This window comes from Cornus florida, unplaced genomic scaffold (assembly GCF_030987335.1).
Source record: "Cornus florida cultivar Cherokee Brave unplaced genomic scaffold, ASM3098733v1 CherokeeBrave_3.0.0_Hap2_Chr03, whole genome shotgun sequence".
NCBI classification, from domain to species: domain Eukaryota; kingdom Viridiplantae; phylum Streptophyta; class Magnoliopsida; order Cornales; family Cornaceae; genus Cornus; species Cornus florida.
The window spans coordinates 40117429-40134176 of record NW_026775573.1 but is presented as its reverse complement, the minus strand read 5'-3'; the positions used below and the strand labels follow the sequence as shown (position 1 = coordinate 40134176).

At 33.1% G+C, this 16748-nt stretch overlaps 1 protein-coding gene across 1 annotated transcript; it reads left to right on the top strand.

Moving 5' to 3' along the window:
• The first annotated feature begins 1841 nt into the window (after positions 1–1841).
• Positions 1842–4691, top strand: LOC132301480 (uncharacterized). Its single transcript, XM_059798730.1, has 6 exons — positions 1842–1875; positions 3364–3493; positions 3587–3756; positions 3846–4128; positions 4237–4403; positions 4534–4691. Exons 1-6 carry the CDS (start codon positions 1842–1844, stop codon positions 4689–4691), a joined length of 942 nt encoding a protein of 313 aa, XP_059654713.1.
• The last annotated feature ends 12057 nt before the right edge of the window (positions 4692–16748 follow it).

Genomic DNA, 16748 nt, shown 5'->3' with positions numbered 1-16748 from the left:
ATTCATGTCTATGTGTATTGATGCCCTAAATTTAGAGGTTGTCAAAACATAGTGCTTAAAGGAATGTTTTTGTGATTCTCTAGATGGTTCATGCTCATATCTTGATGGATTGTGTCTCCTTCTTAGCTAAATTAGTTTAATTTCAATGGCTTAATTGTAGTTTAGTGATAGTATAATATTAAATAGGAAGACAGTCCATGCTAGTTGTTTGATGCTCCATACTTTTGAATGCAAGTAGCATATGTCTCTAATCTTGTGTTGTATTTAGATTGTGAGCCTAATGAAAATGACCAATGATTTGCTAGATATGTTGTGCTTTTCACATGCTATTTAGACAATATATACTTAATTGCGAGATATATTGTGCTTTTCACATGTTGGTTAGACAATGTATACTTAATTAGTCATCCTTACTTGTTGAATCAACCAAATACACACACACCAATATTGCAACACCCTAATTGCCCTCATTAATCACTTGTCAATAATATAGAAATGCATTGCTTGGTGGTGATCTCTAAACCCCAAGACTCTTCTCTCTCTCTTACTTAATCTCCATTGCATTCAATTACTTAGTGTAATTTTGTTGCTCTTTAATCAACCTACCAACCAATTGTTTAATCACTCGACCTACTAATCCTAATAGCGATTCCACAATCAACTCCGACTCCAATCTCTTGGGACGATCCCTACTCGCCCTAGCTATATTTATAGTGAAAAGTAGTAGTGGCTTTTACAAATGTAAAACTTGGCCCCCGCCTTAATGCACATTCTTACGCTTATGGTAGGATGACGGCCAACATCTCATTTTTCTCACTTTTTTTTCTATGTTTATCCCTCTTACTACTCTCCAAAAATTAATTAATCACAGATTTTCTAATTAGCTTCATAGCACTTCCGGTGTGTTCATTTTATGCCTCGATTAATCGAAAAAGATTTTTTTTCTTTTGTTTATGCGCGTGTTAAGTTTACTTGTAAGTGTGTTAAGTCTGCCTGTAATATAACTTTTTTTTTTGTTTTTTTGTTGATACATCATAAAAAATTACGTTTTGGTATAAAATTAATTAATTAATAAGAGAAAACAAGTTAAAAATGTTGGAAAAATAATTTGCAAGAGTGTGGTCAAGTACAAAAAGATTGTTAGTATTCCATAGTGAAAATTGATGAATTTTGGGTTACATTGAATATATAATTTTGTGTTAAAAGAATGATATTAAAAATTCAAATTGATGTAATTTTGTGTTACCACAAACACCTTTTTTAACAAAGATTGATTGTAAGGTGTTTGTGTTATTGCATATTTCAGAAACGTGTGATCCTGTATTTTGGAATATTGATCGATATGGATCATATAAGTAGTCTAGTATGAATAAAACTTTTATTCTTCTATGATAATGGTTTAAAAAGAAAATCAGATAAAGATCTAAAATTAATTAATAGAGTCCATAGTCTCAGAACAGAAGTATTTCAATAGCATTCAATTCAAAGAATGGAAGGGTAGTTATATAAATGCTACTTCAAGAATATTGAACAAGTTCGTAATTACTCTACTTTTTTTCCAAAGTTAAAACAAACGCACGTATACACCACAATATTTTATTTGGGATATAGTTTTTGCATCAAAATTTTCAACCTCTCTTTGGGTAAGAGAAATCATACTATTTGAGCTAATGTTCATAAATAATATTGAATAAGTTTTTGAATAGTGTGCTTTGTATATATGTGCACAGATTTTTTATTAGGTCAAAATTGATCCATATGCGTATATAGACAGGAAGTACTTTGAATCTGCTTTGCTACCTCAATCTGGCAAAAGTGACCATTCAAAAGCTAAAAAGATCATGTTAGAGATGTTTGGGATTTTTGCTGCGGACGGTAAGTAAATCCACAATTACAAAATATTTATTGATATATATTATCTCATATTGTTTCTTCTCGAGGATAGGAGCCTTCTTTGTAGTAGAAGGAAACATAGCTAGAGCTATATGAAGTCTATATGACTTGTGGTTACAGTTGTCATATATAATGGGCTGATAAAATTATTCCATGATGTTCTCTTTCAATCTTCTTTCTGTCATTCATTTCTTATACCCCATCCCTCTCAATTTAAGTGTCAGTTACTAAATTAGCCTTTTAAGTTTCGAATATTCAAGTTTAAAATTTTAAACTCAAGACACATACGATGTGAAATATATTGTTTGAAAAATAAAAGTATGCCACCTATTTTGGGACAGACAAAAAAAAAAAAAAAAAAAAGTATAACACTTGTTTTGGGACAGAGAGAGCACTAAAATTCTTTGGCATATTTTTATCTAGACCAATTTAACCATTTGATGCACCACTTTAGTTGCAATCAACCTAGTAATTTGCTGGGAGAGTACTTTGATTTTTCAAGAAATACTTTCGTTTGTCATTCAGGTTTTCTAGAATTTTTGGAAAATACTTTTGTTTGTCGTAAAGCTTTTTTCAGTGTACTTCAAATTCTATATTTTTCTCAAATACAATTTTTATTTTTTTATTTTTAATTAAATTCAATGTCTTTGCAATTCCAATTCCAATTCTATATTTTTCTCAAATATAACTTTTTTTTATTAGTTTTTGGTATAATTCAATTAAGTAATGAAATATACATACACACACTTTGCTTGTAGATATTTTTATTTTATTTTATTTTTGGAAGTTTATACTGCTTTTAGTTATAAAATGAGTGGGGTTTAAGAATGTGCATAAATGCATTATGTGATATTCTAATCTTATATAATTTGAAAATTTAATTTTATTAAATTATACTTCTGCATTTACCATATATATTTATATAGGTTATTAAGAAAAAATGGAAAAAGATAGCAAATTTTTATTTATTTTTAGATAAACATAGTTGATTATTTGAATTATAATATTTATTAATTTATGATGAAATTATGATGTCATAGTTATTGATTAATTATATATAATTAGTGTATTTCTTTCATGGTTATTGATAGTTTCAATTTGTATAAATTAAAATTTTATTTTATTATTTCTAACAGTTTCTTATTATTTTTTATATTGTTATACATAATAAATAAATAATGTGTATACATAGTCGAATTTTTGGTCCCGAATTTTTAAACCATACAATATGTTATACAAGTACGTACATATCCGTATTCGAATTCAAATTTTTACTTCTTTTATAACGTATCCGTTTTTTTGCTGTACCATATTTTACTAACTACTATGAGATTAAAAATTTTCATCTAACATAATTGGTAAGTTAATTTTAATTTTATTTATTTTTATTTCTGCTGTACATTATTTTATATATACAATACAATGAGTTATGATGGTTTTACAGATTTGTCTGTCTTCATTATGTGGCAGAAACGAAAAGAACATTACGTGATGTCCAACCATCACATTACATTTCCAAGATAGAGTCTTTCTCTATGCTCTTAGAAACAAAAACTGAAAATTATGAATCAAATGTTTTTGAAGCTAGCGGCTATAAATGGTGTGTTTTCGAATTTTGTTCTGCCATACTCTTTAGTTTATACATGTTCTCTGCATCGAAACAAAATTAGTCACATGTTTTTTGGGATTTCAGGAAATTGTCTTTTTGTCCAAATGGGAATCAGAAAAGAAATGGGAAAGATCACATTTCATTATACCTGGTAATATCGGATACAGATAATCTTCCTTGCGGTTGGGAGGTCAATGTGAACTTTAAATTATTCGTCTTTGATCATATACGTGACAAGTACTTATCTGTGGAAGGTAGTTTCTCTATTTTCATTAAATTTTTTGAAATATGCTGTAGCAACAAAATATTTATATAGATAGATATTTGTATATAATTAATGTAGATATTGAACCAATGAGGCGCTTCCATGGGATGAAGACAGAATGGGGTTTTGAGAAATTTCTTTCTCTCGAAAAGTTCCAAAATCCTTCAAACGGGTACCTCATCAATGACACGTGTGTATTTGGAGCAGAGGTTTTTGTTATGAAAAATGCGGGAATAGGTGAGTGTCTGTCCATGACAAAGTTACTAAGTGACAAAATTTACACTTGGAAGGTTGGCAAATTTTCAGCATCAGGCCAAGAATGTCTATGCTCCGAGGAGTTTGAGATTGGAGGGCAGGACTGGTATGATCAACATTTTCATGTTTTCTTTAAACGATGTTCTCAATTTGAAAGTGGCTTCTTTGATTTCTAAGGTAAGCTATTATTTGTTTCTTTTTATAATGAATTCAGGAAGCTTTCTGTCTATCCCAAAGGAAATGGAGAGGCAAAAGCCAAAAGCCTCTCTGTGTATCTTTTTGTAGTTGATTCTGAAGAACTAACTCTTAAACCCAGAATGTATGCAAAATACAAGCTGAGAATAAGGGACCAAGTCAATGGTAAACACCTCGGAAAGGAAGGTAAGTACGGTATTAGGCACCACAAGACGGCTGTACAAGCTGCTTTTGATGAATCTCTTCTTCTTTTCTTCTTCTTCTTCTGGGGTGATTTTATATTTTGTTAATTTTCCTACAAAATTCATGTTTGCAGTTAGTGTCTGGTTCGACGCCAACACAAGGAACTGGGGATACCCAAGCTTCATTTCGCTACATGATCTCTATTGCAAATCAAAGGGATTTATAGTGGAAGATACTATAATTATTGAAGCAGAAATTTCGATCTTGTCTGTGACTAAGAACTTCACTTAAAATGTGTCAAGATCGACAAGCAGAGGTGGATGAAGGAATTACGCAAGTGTTGAGTCTTCTTTCAGTACTCATTATAACTAGCACTGCAGCGGATTTTAATTCATTTCTTTTTTCTTTTTTCTTTTTTGAAAGGTATTTTAATTGATTTCTTGTTGATATTTAAGCATAAGTTTCTGATTTCTTGTCACATTTAAGATTTTGTTTCTCTGTGTTAAAACACAATCTCAATATATTTGATTTTTATATTATTGGTACATGATGTGGAATTCTAAACATAGGTCAATACTGATCCAACTTGTGGAACTCCTCCGATGGTAAATTTAATAAATGATAGATATAGAACTGACTTTTTATCCTTTGGTTATGGGGGATACTGGAAAAAAGAGAGTAGAAAATCAGTGGACTGGAGCAAGACAACACTTCGAAAATGTTTGTATAGTGTAATTAGCTATTAGGGGAGGGGTGTGATGAGCAAAGTGAGTCTCTAAGTTTTGAGTTCTCAGACAGAGAAATTATTAATTGCAACCGGGTGCAATGGATGCATGGGAGCCGTTGAATTAGGTGGGGCTATATCCAAATCATGTTATACGCATCCTTTACCAATTTCATCATAAAACAATATTTATAATTTTCTTATTTTAAACATGCTTCAATATAATCATTCTAACATACAAATTGGCACATTTAGATCATATAAGGCATGCATGCTAGCAATTTCTCCACGTAGATAACATGTAAAGTACATGATTTAACATCAAATATACAAGGCAAAGACTTAAACTTTTATATAGTTGAGAAATTCCTTAAAAACATGGTATCTATTGCAAGCCATATCACACAATCATCACTTAAGGACTCACAAACAAACCGAAGACTTCATGAATTAGACACCTCTACCTCAAATTAGGATGAAAATCCTAATCCTACCGAAACCAAAATGCCTTCCTCGTGAAACCAACTTGTAGGAAGAAAGAGGAGGCGAAGGCGAGCAAATAATCATTCTATGGCGCCTCTAAAATTCGAACTCCATCTTCACCCAAAATCTCCAAAATGCTCCAAATCAAAATTCAAGACCATAGGCGCTCATCAACCTTCCCTTCTACGGCATCGCCAAAAACTCACCCGAGCTAGATGTAATGCATGCCTGAAGCATGTAAAAAGGAAAACGAGACTCGTCAACCTTCCCCTTCCCTTTGACGACGTCACCAAAATCTCACCCGAGCTAGATGCAATCAATGAAAAAAAAAAAAAAAAGAATAAGGGGGAGAAAGAGAGGCCACGGCTGGTGAAGAGAGGAAATGAAATGATTTGTGGCTGAAAATGAGCTTAGTCCTTTCCTTATATACTAAAGTCAACCCATAGGTCCCGCCTCCCACTTAAACGTTTAAAACAGCCCCTATAAGTCCCGAATACTCGCAAATGATACAACTCAATGCAAAATGGATAATACTTATGTAAATGAAGAGCATAGTGGTATCGAGAAATTTCCAGAACACGAAAATCTATCACGGGGCCTACCTGACACATCCTGGACACGAAAATCGAAACCGACCGAAATGAACCCAAATGAATTTCTAAGGGTTCTAAATCCGAAAAACGTCCCAAAAAACTCTCGGAACACCATTGCACGTATTCCTGTGCACAAATAAAAAAATGGTCGAGGAATACCAAAAAATCCGAGATGTCACAATGATGTTATTATTGAATTTTAGTGTCTCTGTTCTTTCCTTTGTGTTGTTGTTGCAAGGAAAAAAAAAAAGGTTTAATTACACTTAATCCCTAATACTAACATTTTGTGGCATTTAACAATGTTTTGGCACATTATCATTTACCCCTCGTTTTATTAATTGTTGCGAACGAAAAACACCCATATAGAGTATAAAACCCCCTATACATTCTAAAAAGTCTATAGAATTTAATTTTGGATAATACAAGGACCTGAATGGTAAAAAACCAAAGTGTCCCTCTATAACTGAATAAAAAATTAGGTAAAAAACTAATTAAATGTGAGATGACTAAATTGTCCCTTTTATTTTCTTTTTTTGGGTTTCTTCATCATCATCACTGCCACCAGTAATGGAACAGTGGCAACGACTTGATATGTCCATAGTCGGTTCAGTGTGTGTGTGTCTATATATATATATATATATATATATATATATAAGGGCATTATTAGAAGAGAGAAGGGTATTTTCGAAATTTTATATCTTAACGACTTAAAACCCTTCTTTTCTCATTTTTTCAAACTTAGCAGACTTATATACACAACATAAAGGATAGGGGTTTTATTAGTCCAAAATGTAAACATTAGGGGTGTTTTTCCCACTTTATCCTTTGTTAACTTTGCTAAAATGTTACATTATATGCTATACTCGTCCGCAAAATTTTAGGTTGTTTTGCAATTTTACAATTGATACATTGTCCTCTATCAAAACATTTGTTAGCATTACGAGTGCAACTCGGGCTGATTGGGTTAGTTTGAAGTACAACTCAAATTCAACTCAACATATGAACTGTTCTACCTAACTTGACCTTTAATCCAAACTAACCAACTCAAGTCCAATCCATTGTTAATTAGTTTAGTTTAGGATCAATTCGGTCTTACAACTCAGAAATTTCGGGTTAAATTTTGGATTGCTAGACTGACCTTTTTTTATATAAACATATAGGATTATTACATATAAATGGGGTTAGGGCACTATATTTACTTAGAGGTTGAGTCAAAGTCCCAAAGTTTCTCTAAAATGTGTTTGACCCAAAAGCTGAGGTGACACATGGAAAAATACTGTTTCATATTTCTGTTGCCTAATATACCTTTCTTCCTATTTTATGTGTTACCTAAAATACCCTTTTGTACGCTTACCTCTTTTCAAGCCCTAATTCTTCTTTTCACATTCCATTCATGCTGGCCTATCTCTCCCCCCTTCTCTGTAAACAGCAGCGATCAACAAACCCCTCTCTCTCTCTGCCCTAACCCTCACTGAATTCTCTCTCTCATTCGTGCAAGAGCCATTTCTCTCTCATCGTTGCTCTCTCTCTTTCTCAACAACTCTTTCTAAGCCAGTCCTTCCACCCTCTCGCTCTCTCTAGCTTCATCGCTCTAGGAATTGAGAAACCCAACTTTTCTTTTCAGTGCAGCAACACTGGGCTCGAAAGTGGGATCAAGGGTTCTCGGTGAGCTTCAAAACCCTACATTTGTCAGTGCATTTTCATTGTTTCAATTGAATTTTTCTTTTTCTCTTTTTTTGGCAGTAATTTTCTACTGAGTTATGATGATTCGGTGTTTCTTAAGCTTTTTTGTTGTAATGGTTCTTGAATTTGTGTTTTCTAAAATTAGGGTATTCTTAGGTGGCTGGGTTATACCCAGATTATTATGAGAGGTTGTTTGTACTCTTGGGCTACAGGAGTTCTTTGTTTGCTTCCTCTCAGTTGTTATTGAAAGTTTTGGTTGCATTTTTTAAGCTTCTTGTTGTATATCCTTTATTTTTAGATAGTATAACGCATTCTTACCTGCTGAATTTTTTTTTATAGAACATTAATCTGATCTTAAAACTTAAACATTGTACTGTTAATGCCTGCCTGTGTATAGTAGAGATTCAATGTCCCTAAATCCAAATAATTCATGTTCTTTAAATTTACTAGGACCATGTGGAAGCAAGTGGGAGTATGTTTGGTGCCTACAGGCTTTTTGTTGGATTTCACTAGTTAGCTAACTGGATTGTGCCAAGGTAACAAGCTTAAATCCTGTCTTCATAAGTCATTTGCTCTGGAAACCTTATGATACAATCAATAAATGTAAACTGTCAAGAGGCATGCATGTGATAATCTTTGGGTAGGGACACTTGTTATCAAATGTTTGTGAAATCTACATTCCCATTTGCATTTGCTTGATAAAAGAATTGTTTAAGATTACTAGTATTGGTTCTACAATATTAAATTAAAAATAGGTTTTTTATACATACTATATTTGTTGTGGTTTAATGGTTGAAATGTAATTACATATAAAATTTGAGCTTGGTTCTATTAAATGAAAATGCTTTATAATAATTTCATGATTAATATCTTAGGTGTTAAGAATCACTAATAAAGATTTTAGTTCTCAATATAAAACAAAAGGGAAGAAGCTACTCTGTTGGATTTTTGGACTGTGACTCAGAGATGAAGTAACAAATCTTCATGGTTATGCTATGATTTGTGCCTTAGCTTACAAGGTTGGAACTCCTTGGTAAATCTTTTCACTAGGGAAACATAGCATTTTAGAGCATGTCAGTGATGGCCTTGGTGTCTGATAATTACCAACATTTGAATAAATTAGATAAACAATTCTTTTTAGTAGACTGATTAAATATGTTAACATTTTTAAACGATTAAAAAATTTAGTCTAAGATATTGCCATGCAATGACTAGAAATGGAAAAGATTTCTTCACCATCTGTTCATGAAATTTGAATGGGTTTAAACAGAAAATTTCTAGATATACTCATAAGTTCTCCCCCCCCCCCCCCCCCCCCCTAACCAGTTAAGAGTGCAAGCTGTTTTATACCTAAGCCCAAATTCAGTTGAAAATACAAGACATGAAAAATAATGGGAAAACTGTTATATGACCTTTACGTCTAAATTTTATTTACGGGAAAAGAAAGAGAGAATGAAAGAAGGAAGTAAATTTCGATCAAAATTCTGTCCAAGACTGATGCTTTAGAAGTTATTTAGTTTCTAACGAGATGGAAAAGAGAAAATATAAAGCAGTAGGTAGTTATCTAAACACTAGTTATATAAATAATAATAAATAAATAAATTAAGTACTTATTTAGTTTTATCAAAAGGGATGCAGAAAAACCCAAAAAGATAAACATATGGTCATAAAACAAGACATAGCATTGGTAATACTAATACCTCTTCGGGCGTTGATTCTCTTCTCGAATAGCCGAATTGGGTCATATCCCTCCAAACACGCCGCATAAATAATTATCCTGACTTTGAAATTCAAGCAATTTTCAACCCATTAAAGAACCAAAACAAATAGCCCGAACTCTCTATATATATACACACACAAAAAAACAAAAAATGGTAAGAGGGGGACATACAAGGCGAGCTTTTTGGCGGCTCTGGGGCTACAAAACCAGCCATTCTCGTCAATTCTGGGCAGCCTTTCTCTGGGAGGTGAGAGAAAGTTTGCCAATTTTTTAAGAACTTCCCCAATAGCAGTGAGAGCTGAAGAAGTGCGAAGAGGAGAGCTTAATAGAGAAATTAAGCTTTCTGAGAATTAGGTTTTGAGTAGCATTCTCTATACCAGATCAGAATATGACACCCCTTTGCATTATTTGGAATCAAAGTAGAAATAGAAATTAGAACTAAATTGAAGAGTAGCACTGCTTTTTGTATAAATATTAACATTAAGATGCATCATGCTTATTTTTTTTTATCTAATATATTCTACACCCGTGCATATATATAAATATAATGTGGAACGTACATATTAAATTGATGACTTAATATGAATGCCACAATTAAACACACTACCTTAGGGGGGGGGGGGGGCTATTCCCAAAGTTTCTCATTTTATCTGTTCGATTTTCTAATAATAGTTAATAAGTCGATGTATATGTCTTAAGACGACTGTTCATGTTCATTCTAGCTTCTCGCGTTTATGGGTTATCTTGTTCTGGGATTTGTACATGTAATTCTTATTTTGCAAACTAAATCTTATTTGGTGAGAATTTTTATGAACTTTTTTATAGAATTAATTTTTATTTTATTTTATGACTTTTAGTTATAAATATTTGTGAAGATAATAACTGAAACAGGATCTCCCTTTGCAGGATTTGAAAGACTAATTGGTAAATTTGGGTTCAACTTGAGTCTTGAACAAGTTGAAGGCCCTTATTGTGGATTATAATTTTTACAATTACAGCATCCTACGGACCTTTTATAATTTTAGAGTGCTTTCATCACTTCATACTGGTAAGTCATATCTTCAATTATTCAATATATATATATTTTTTTTATTCCAGTTTTTTTCATGCTAATAATAAATTGGATGTTAACCGTATAAAGCATAAATCTGTCAATTAAGACGGGCACCCAATTGTATACGAAACAAAGTACAATATAAAGTAACAAAATTTATTAATATATAAACAACAAAATTTTCATTTTTTTTATTTTTCTTTTTTCTTTGTGGGTGTGTTTTTGTGTTTGAAGGTTAGAAGATTTGTCTAGTTATTTAGTTGTAGAAGCAACAAAGACACTTCCAGTGCTTCCCAAAAGTAAAAATCATCATTATCATGGTGTTATCATATTCCCAATGTGAGAATCCTCAATAGGACTTGGTTGCTGGTGCACCTAGGGGTCTTGAACTGGCTCATTGCTGCCCCATTTCTTATGTAGTACTCCAAAATATTCTTAAAAGTCCCTCTCTCCAGAATGTAAAGCTCCAGAGCCCCAACTGAGTTGGTTTTCCTCAATACAACGTATCCATGATCGATGAAAAATGCATCCATTTCCCCATAGCATTTGCTCAGAACCCTCTCTTCCACTTCCCCTTTAATCTCCCAGTAAATTATGTAGTGACCAGGTTTCTTGTCAATGTCAGCATGGCTCGTGAAATCAATAGCTCGCCTCTTACCTTGCTCAGTATCTGTGATCCCCTCTCGACCACAAATTGCAGGTCTTTTTCTATGTTTTTGTCTATGTTTACAGTTAAAATTAGCTTCCTTCTGCATATAAAGTTCAGTTTTGGAGTTCCTTTGTAAAAATCAGCCACCTCCACCACATCTCCTAATCTATACCTATAAAGCGCTGATCATAATGTAGGACATGAGAGAGTGATCAGTTAGTTGAAGAAATCAACATCAAATGACATATAGAATCAAAAGAAAATAATGGCACAAGAATTAAACAGTGACTAATGACCACACAATTAATTCAACATTACCATAAGGTCCACATATAATTAACAATAAACTATAATAACAGTGATGGTCCATGTTTCATAAGTTTCTAAACTACTTTATTTAATTGTACAAGAGCATCATCAATCGTGAAAACAAATTAGATTTTTCCCAAGACCTTCTATTCTTAAAATCACTGACAATCCATGACGTATTCCAAACTTCACGTTGGCTTGTTGTAGGAAAAAAATAGTAAAAGTACATTAATTGCAAACATGTCATGCCCCTTTTTCTTTTTCTTCATAAGGGGAATTATTGTTTCCATCATAACAATTGAAAATTCAAACAATCACATGGCAAAATTTTACTCAAAAATAATGCTATCAGTTTTTTTGTTTTTGTTTTTTTTCCTTGAAGGACTCTTTGTTGTTTTTAATCCGTCCTTAATATCCTTAATTCTTGTAGAATTTCAAAGTGTTTATTTCTATAATTGACACACCAGTTGATGACAAAAACAATGTACTTTTAATATTGTCCGAACATGTAATGTAACTTGAAAAGTATACATGCAAAGTGAGGTTCTAGAACTGGTCTGCATACATAACTGATTAAATTAAGGGTATGAATTATATACAAATTAAATAGAATTAAATATGCTAGTATATATATATTGAAATGGGAATTTAGTTTAAATAATTCATTTAATTTAACATACTTGTAAAAGTAGTTAGGACAATCTCATACTCCTGTCCAACCTTGACTTGAGACAGTGGTAATGGTTCATTTTCTAAGTAGTCATATGTAGCTGAATTAAGGCAGTACTATAACTTCCAACTAATCCAACCCAACCTCTAATAAACCTACCTTAAAATGTGGCAAGAAAGATAAAGAACTTTCCTTTTACTTGTTTGCAATTTTATCAAGAGCCAAACAAATGGTATGAGGACATTGGATCCTTCCTCCTTCCCTTATTGGGTAAACCGTACAACCATCAACATCCAAGGAAAAGAACTTTAGAACAATTTCAATAAAAGAAATAAAAATAAAAACTTTAAGTGTTTTTTTTCCTTTTATCTGTTCGATTGGGTTAAGTGATCCTTCAGGATATGCTTCTTATAAGTGTGTTTTGCCTATCATTAACGCGCTTATTCGTATTAATTTAGAAGAATGTGTATTGAATTAAGGAATTAGGAATATATGAGTACTCCCAAATGCCTTTGTAAGCTAGCATATTTGAGATTGAATATTTTCAACATATAATGTGCAGAAGTGCAACTTGGTAAATTTAAGTTAGACTATTATGTGATGGATCAGCTTAATTGATTTTAAAGACTTTCTTTTTGACTCCCTTTTCTTAATGTTGAATTCACCAGAAGGAGCCACCCATCGCTCGTGATATTTGAGCCTGTTTCATCACTAGCAACATAAAAGGCAATGTAACCTTGTTCTATTTACATGAATTCTGTCCATATATGTGCTCTATCCTTCCTTTTTGCATCTAATGTGCCTGTATTGGTAATTTATTTGTAGATGTTGAATACCCGGTGTTCTCCAAATAAATTCAAGGAAACGGTTTGCAATTTAAGTGAAGACAAAAAGGTTTTCGTATAAGAGATTGGGTTTGGGTCCCTTTTAGACATCGAGTGTACCATTTTGAAGCGCAACCTGTGCTTATGGTTGGTAGAACACTTTGACCCTAGAACATCCCATCTCACCCTTGAATCTGGCGCTCAGATCAGTGTTACGCCAAGTGACATTAAAGAGGTACTTGGCCTACCCTCGGGAAGAGGAGAAGATGTGCCAAATTATATTGTACAAAATGTGCATTGGTTAGAAAATGGCAATTTTTTAAAGGACGGTGCAATAGAAGTGCCAAACTTAGTGCATCAATTAGACGTTCTTCCTGTTGGGGATGACTTCAAGAGGGCTTTTATCCTTTTCGCTTGCGGATCACTTCTAGCACCAATATCGAAAAATGAGACAAGCAAAAGGTTATTGGCAGCAGTTGACAATGTGGATGCTATTAAATTGTACAATTGGGGGAAGTTTGTTTTAGATTGGTTAAAAAAAGGAATTGTGTCCTATAAAGGAAAGGAAAGAAGAGAAGGTTGTACATATATACATGGATGTTTGTTCTTTCTCATGGTATGTTCTAAGATATAATATTTGTAATGTGTCTATTATTTTATTTTAAATAACTATAATGTCATTATCATAATGGCTTATTTGTTGTAGGTTTTCTACCTACACTGTATGGATGTTAATGGACCAAAACCGAAGCCTGAGATGTCATGCCTACGTGGATGGACCAACAAATTAATAGGCGAGAGGTTGAATTTGGAGAAACGTAAATATAATGGTTTCGGCTTCGGTGAGGTAAATTTTACAACTGATACATCTGAAGATGCCGATAAGGTAATCACGTCAATCATAGCTTTTTATAATTGGTTCTAAATATACGGTTAAATTTGCATATTCATAATTACTTGGAACTCTATGGTTACATTTATATATTAACTGATATATATATTTATTAAACTTGTTTAAAATTGTTAGGAGTTGGCATATGAAATTATTACAGTGCTTAAGAAATGGAAGCAACGGCACAATGTAGGCCAAGGCAGGGGATCGAGATCCTCAAAACCCAGTTCATCTACTCGACAACCTAACCCACCTTCGCAATTGTTTGCACAACACCATCCGATGAAGGAGGAAAATGAATCCCACATACCAGTGGAGGAGGAATTCGAAACCTCCACATGACAAGCAAACTCACCTTGGCAATCTTTTACAAAACACGATCCCATGGAGGAGGAAGGAGAAATCCCCGCACCAATGGAGGAGGAAATGGGAACCTCCACAGCAATGAAAAGAGGAGGGTGATGTGCAGGAAGCAGTGAACATCCCCTTATTACATGTTATAAAGCCTGGGCGCCATAAGGGATCACCTTAGGTTGAAATAAAAGTCAACCGATTGCGTGCCCTTCGTCCAGATGCAAAGGCAGACATCTCATATGCGATGGATAAGAGCAAAAATGATGAGTGAGAAATTATATAAATAATTTTTTATTTGCTCTATATTTACTTACTTTCTATGCTCAAACACTTAATATGTTATTGTTTAATTATAGTGAAATGCTGGTGAATATAAATGATATTTACCTCACAAGAAAAGAGATGAGAACAATCTCTTACAATCATTGGATATCAAATATGGTATGTTCACTTAAAGTTCATTGATTTTTCAAACCAATCACACGCATGCATTAATGGTTTAAATGTGATCATTATAGGTGGTTGAAGTCTATTCCCAAATGCTCTAACTAAAACAAAAGCGTAGAGGAACCAAATTTTTCTTTTCTCCTTCGATTGGGGTAACAAATTCTTCTATCTATAATGAGTGTATGTTTGACACATATTAGGTTATCAATTGTGTGCATTTTTAGATTAAACTTTCTAAGATACCTTCAAAAGTGGTTGATAGGAAGGGTAAAATACAAGCAGTCTGGAACGCGTATAAAAGGATAAGGAATATCGATGATAACAAAGTTTGCCAATTCAATATGGTAATATTTATCACTTGGTAACATAAATAATTATTATCTTTTTATCAAAAAAATATGATTCTAAAAGTAATTAAATTTTTACATTGTTAAATATGCAGCTTTTCTTTCCAACACTTGTAAATGAGAAACATTGGTGCTTATATGTCTTTAACATTTGCGATAGTCGTATGGATGTGTTGGATTTAATGAAGCGATGTTCGCATGATAAGCGTACTCCAGACAAGATGTCAAAAGATTTGGTAAACACTTATTACATATGAGCTCATTTTTTTGATTATGTATTCATTTACTGTTAAATTAGGACGGTAAAGTATACAAGTTGAAGAACGTGGTACTAAAGTTTTTTACTCTAATCATTTATATATTATGCATTTGTAGGTAATGTTGGTTGAGATATTCACCGGAAGAGATCTACAAAACTTCATATATAATGTGCCCAACGTACCTCAACAGCCTGATATGTAATTTTATCACTTAATGTTCCTAGTTTGGTGTACTGATTATGTTCACAATTATAATTGACAGATACCTAAACAATCTTTTATTCAGTGACAGTTGTGGTGCTTTCATGTTGCACTTCATGGAGAAATGGGATGGTTCACTCAGTCACCCAAAAGAGAAGGTGAAGCCCAATTCTATTTTTCACATGGGTCTTATTTATTTTTTTTTCTGAATAAAGAAAATACCGAATTACTAAATCACACAAAATCTCCCCGATACTCTTCGTTAATCATTTAATTCTCTGTTTTCTTCTAAACCATTGGTGCAATGTTAATCTGAGCAATCACTGGTGATTAGTCTTCAAACGAAGAAATGGGTCTTGCCTTTAAAGGTTTCAAAAAATATATTTGTAAAACTGATTCACATTCCTACACACTTTTGTTCAAGGGTTGAAACTAGAGGGTTTTCAATTCCAATACATGCAAACATAATTTTAAAAATTAATGCAACCACAAAATGCATCCACTATAACGTTTTCCTTCCAATTCACTGCACTCCCCATTCTGTTTTTACACGTTTTCCAGCTTATACCTTTCTTTTTTCTTTGTGCATCTTTTGAACCCATGTTTGTGTGCAAGTACTTCACTTTCCGATCTCTCCCCGCTAGGGTGCAATGTCGTAGTCTCAGTAGCGGGAAGACCGGGGGACTACGGCACGTGTTGAAACAAAAAGAGCGGTAAGCACCCCCCTTAGCCAACAAAATTTTCAACCTTAGAACCCCCTAAGCTTTTTACCCTTAATGTGTGCCATTTTTAGGAAAGAAAAAGCATCCAGCTCTACTGAGTACAGATCTAACATGAAGTAAGCAATAAAAATGAACCATGTAACAAATGATATAGAAAGTGTTTGACATCCATTGTATAATGGGTCCGATCGAGTAGATGAATGTGTCAGAAACCAGCTTTGCTAGATGAGGTTTAAATGAATAGCATATTCTTAAATACTTTCAAATAGTTTTTCATTGTCAAAGAATTTGATTGAGATCAGTAGCTTAAATCATCAGTCAACCTTGCTTTTCCTACATTACCTAACCAATTAGATAGGCAAATACTAGACTCCTGCCATTTTAAATGAACATATTGCAGGTTTTATGGTCACTTG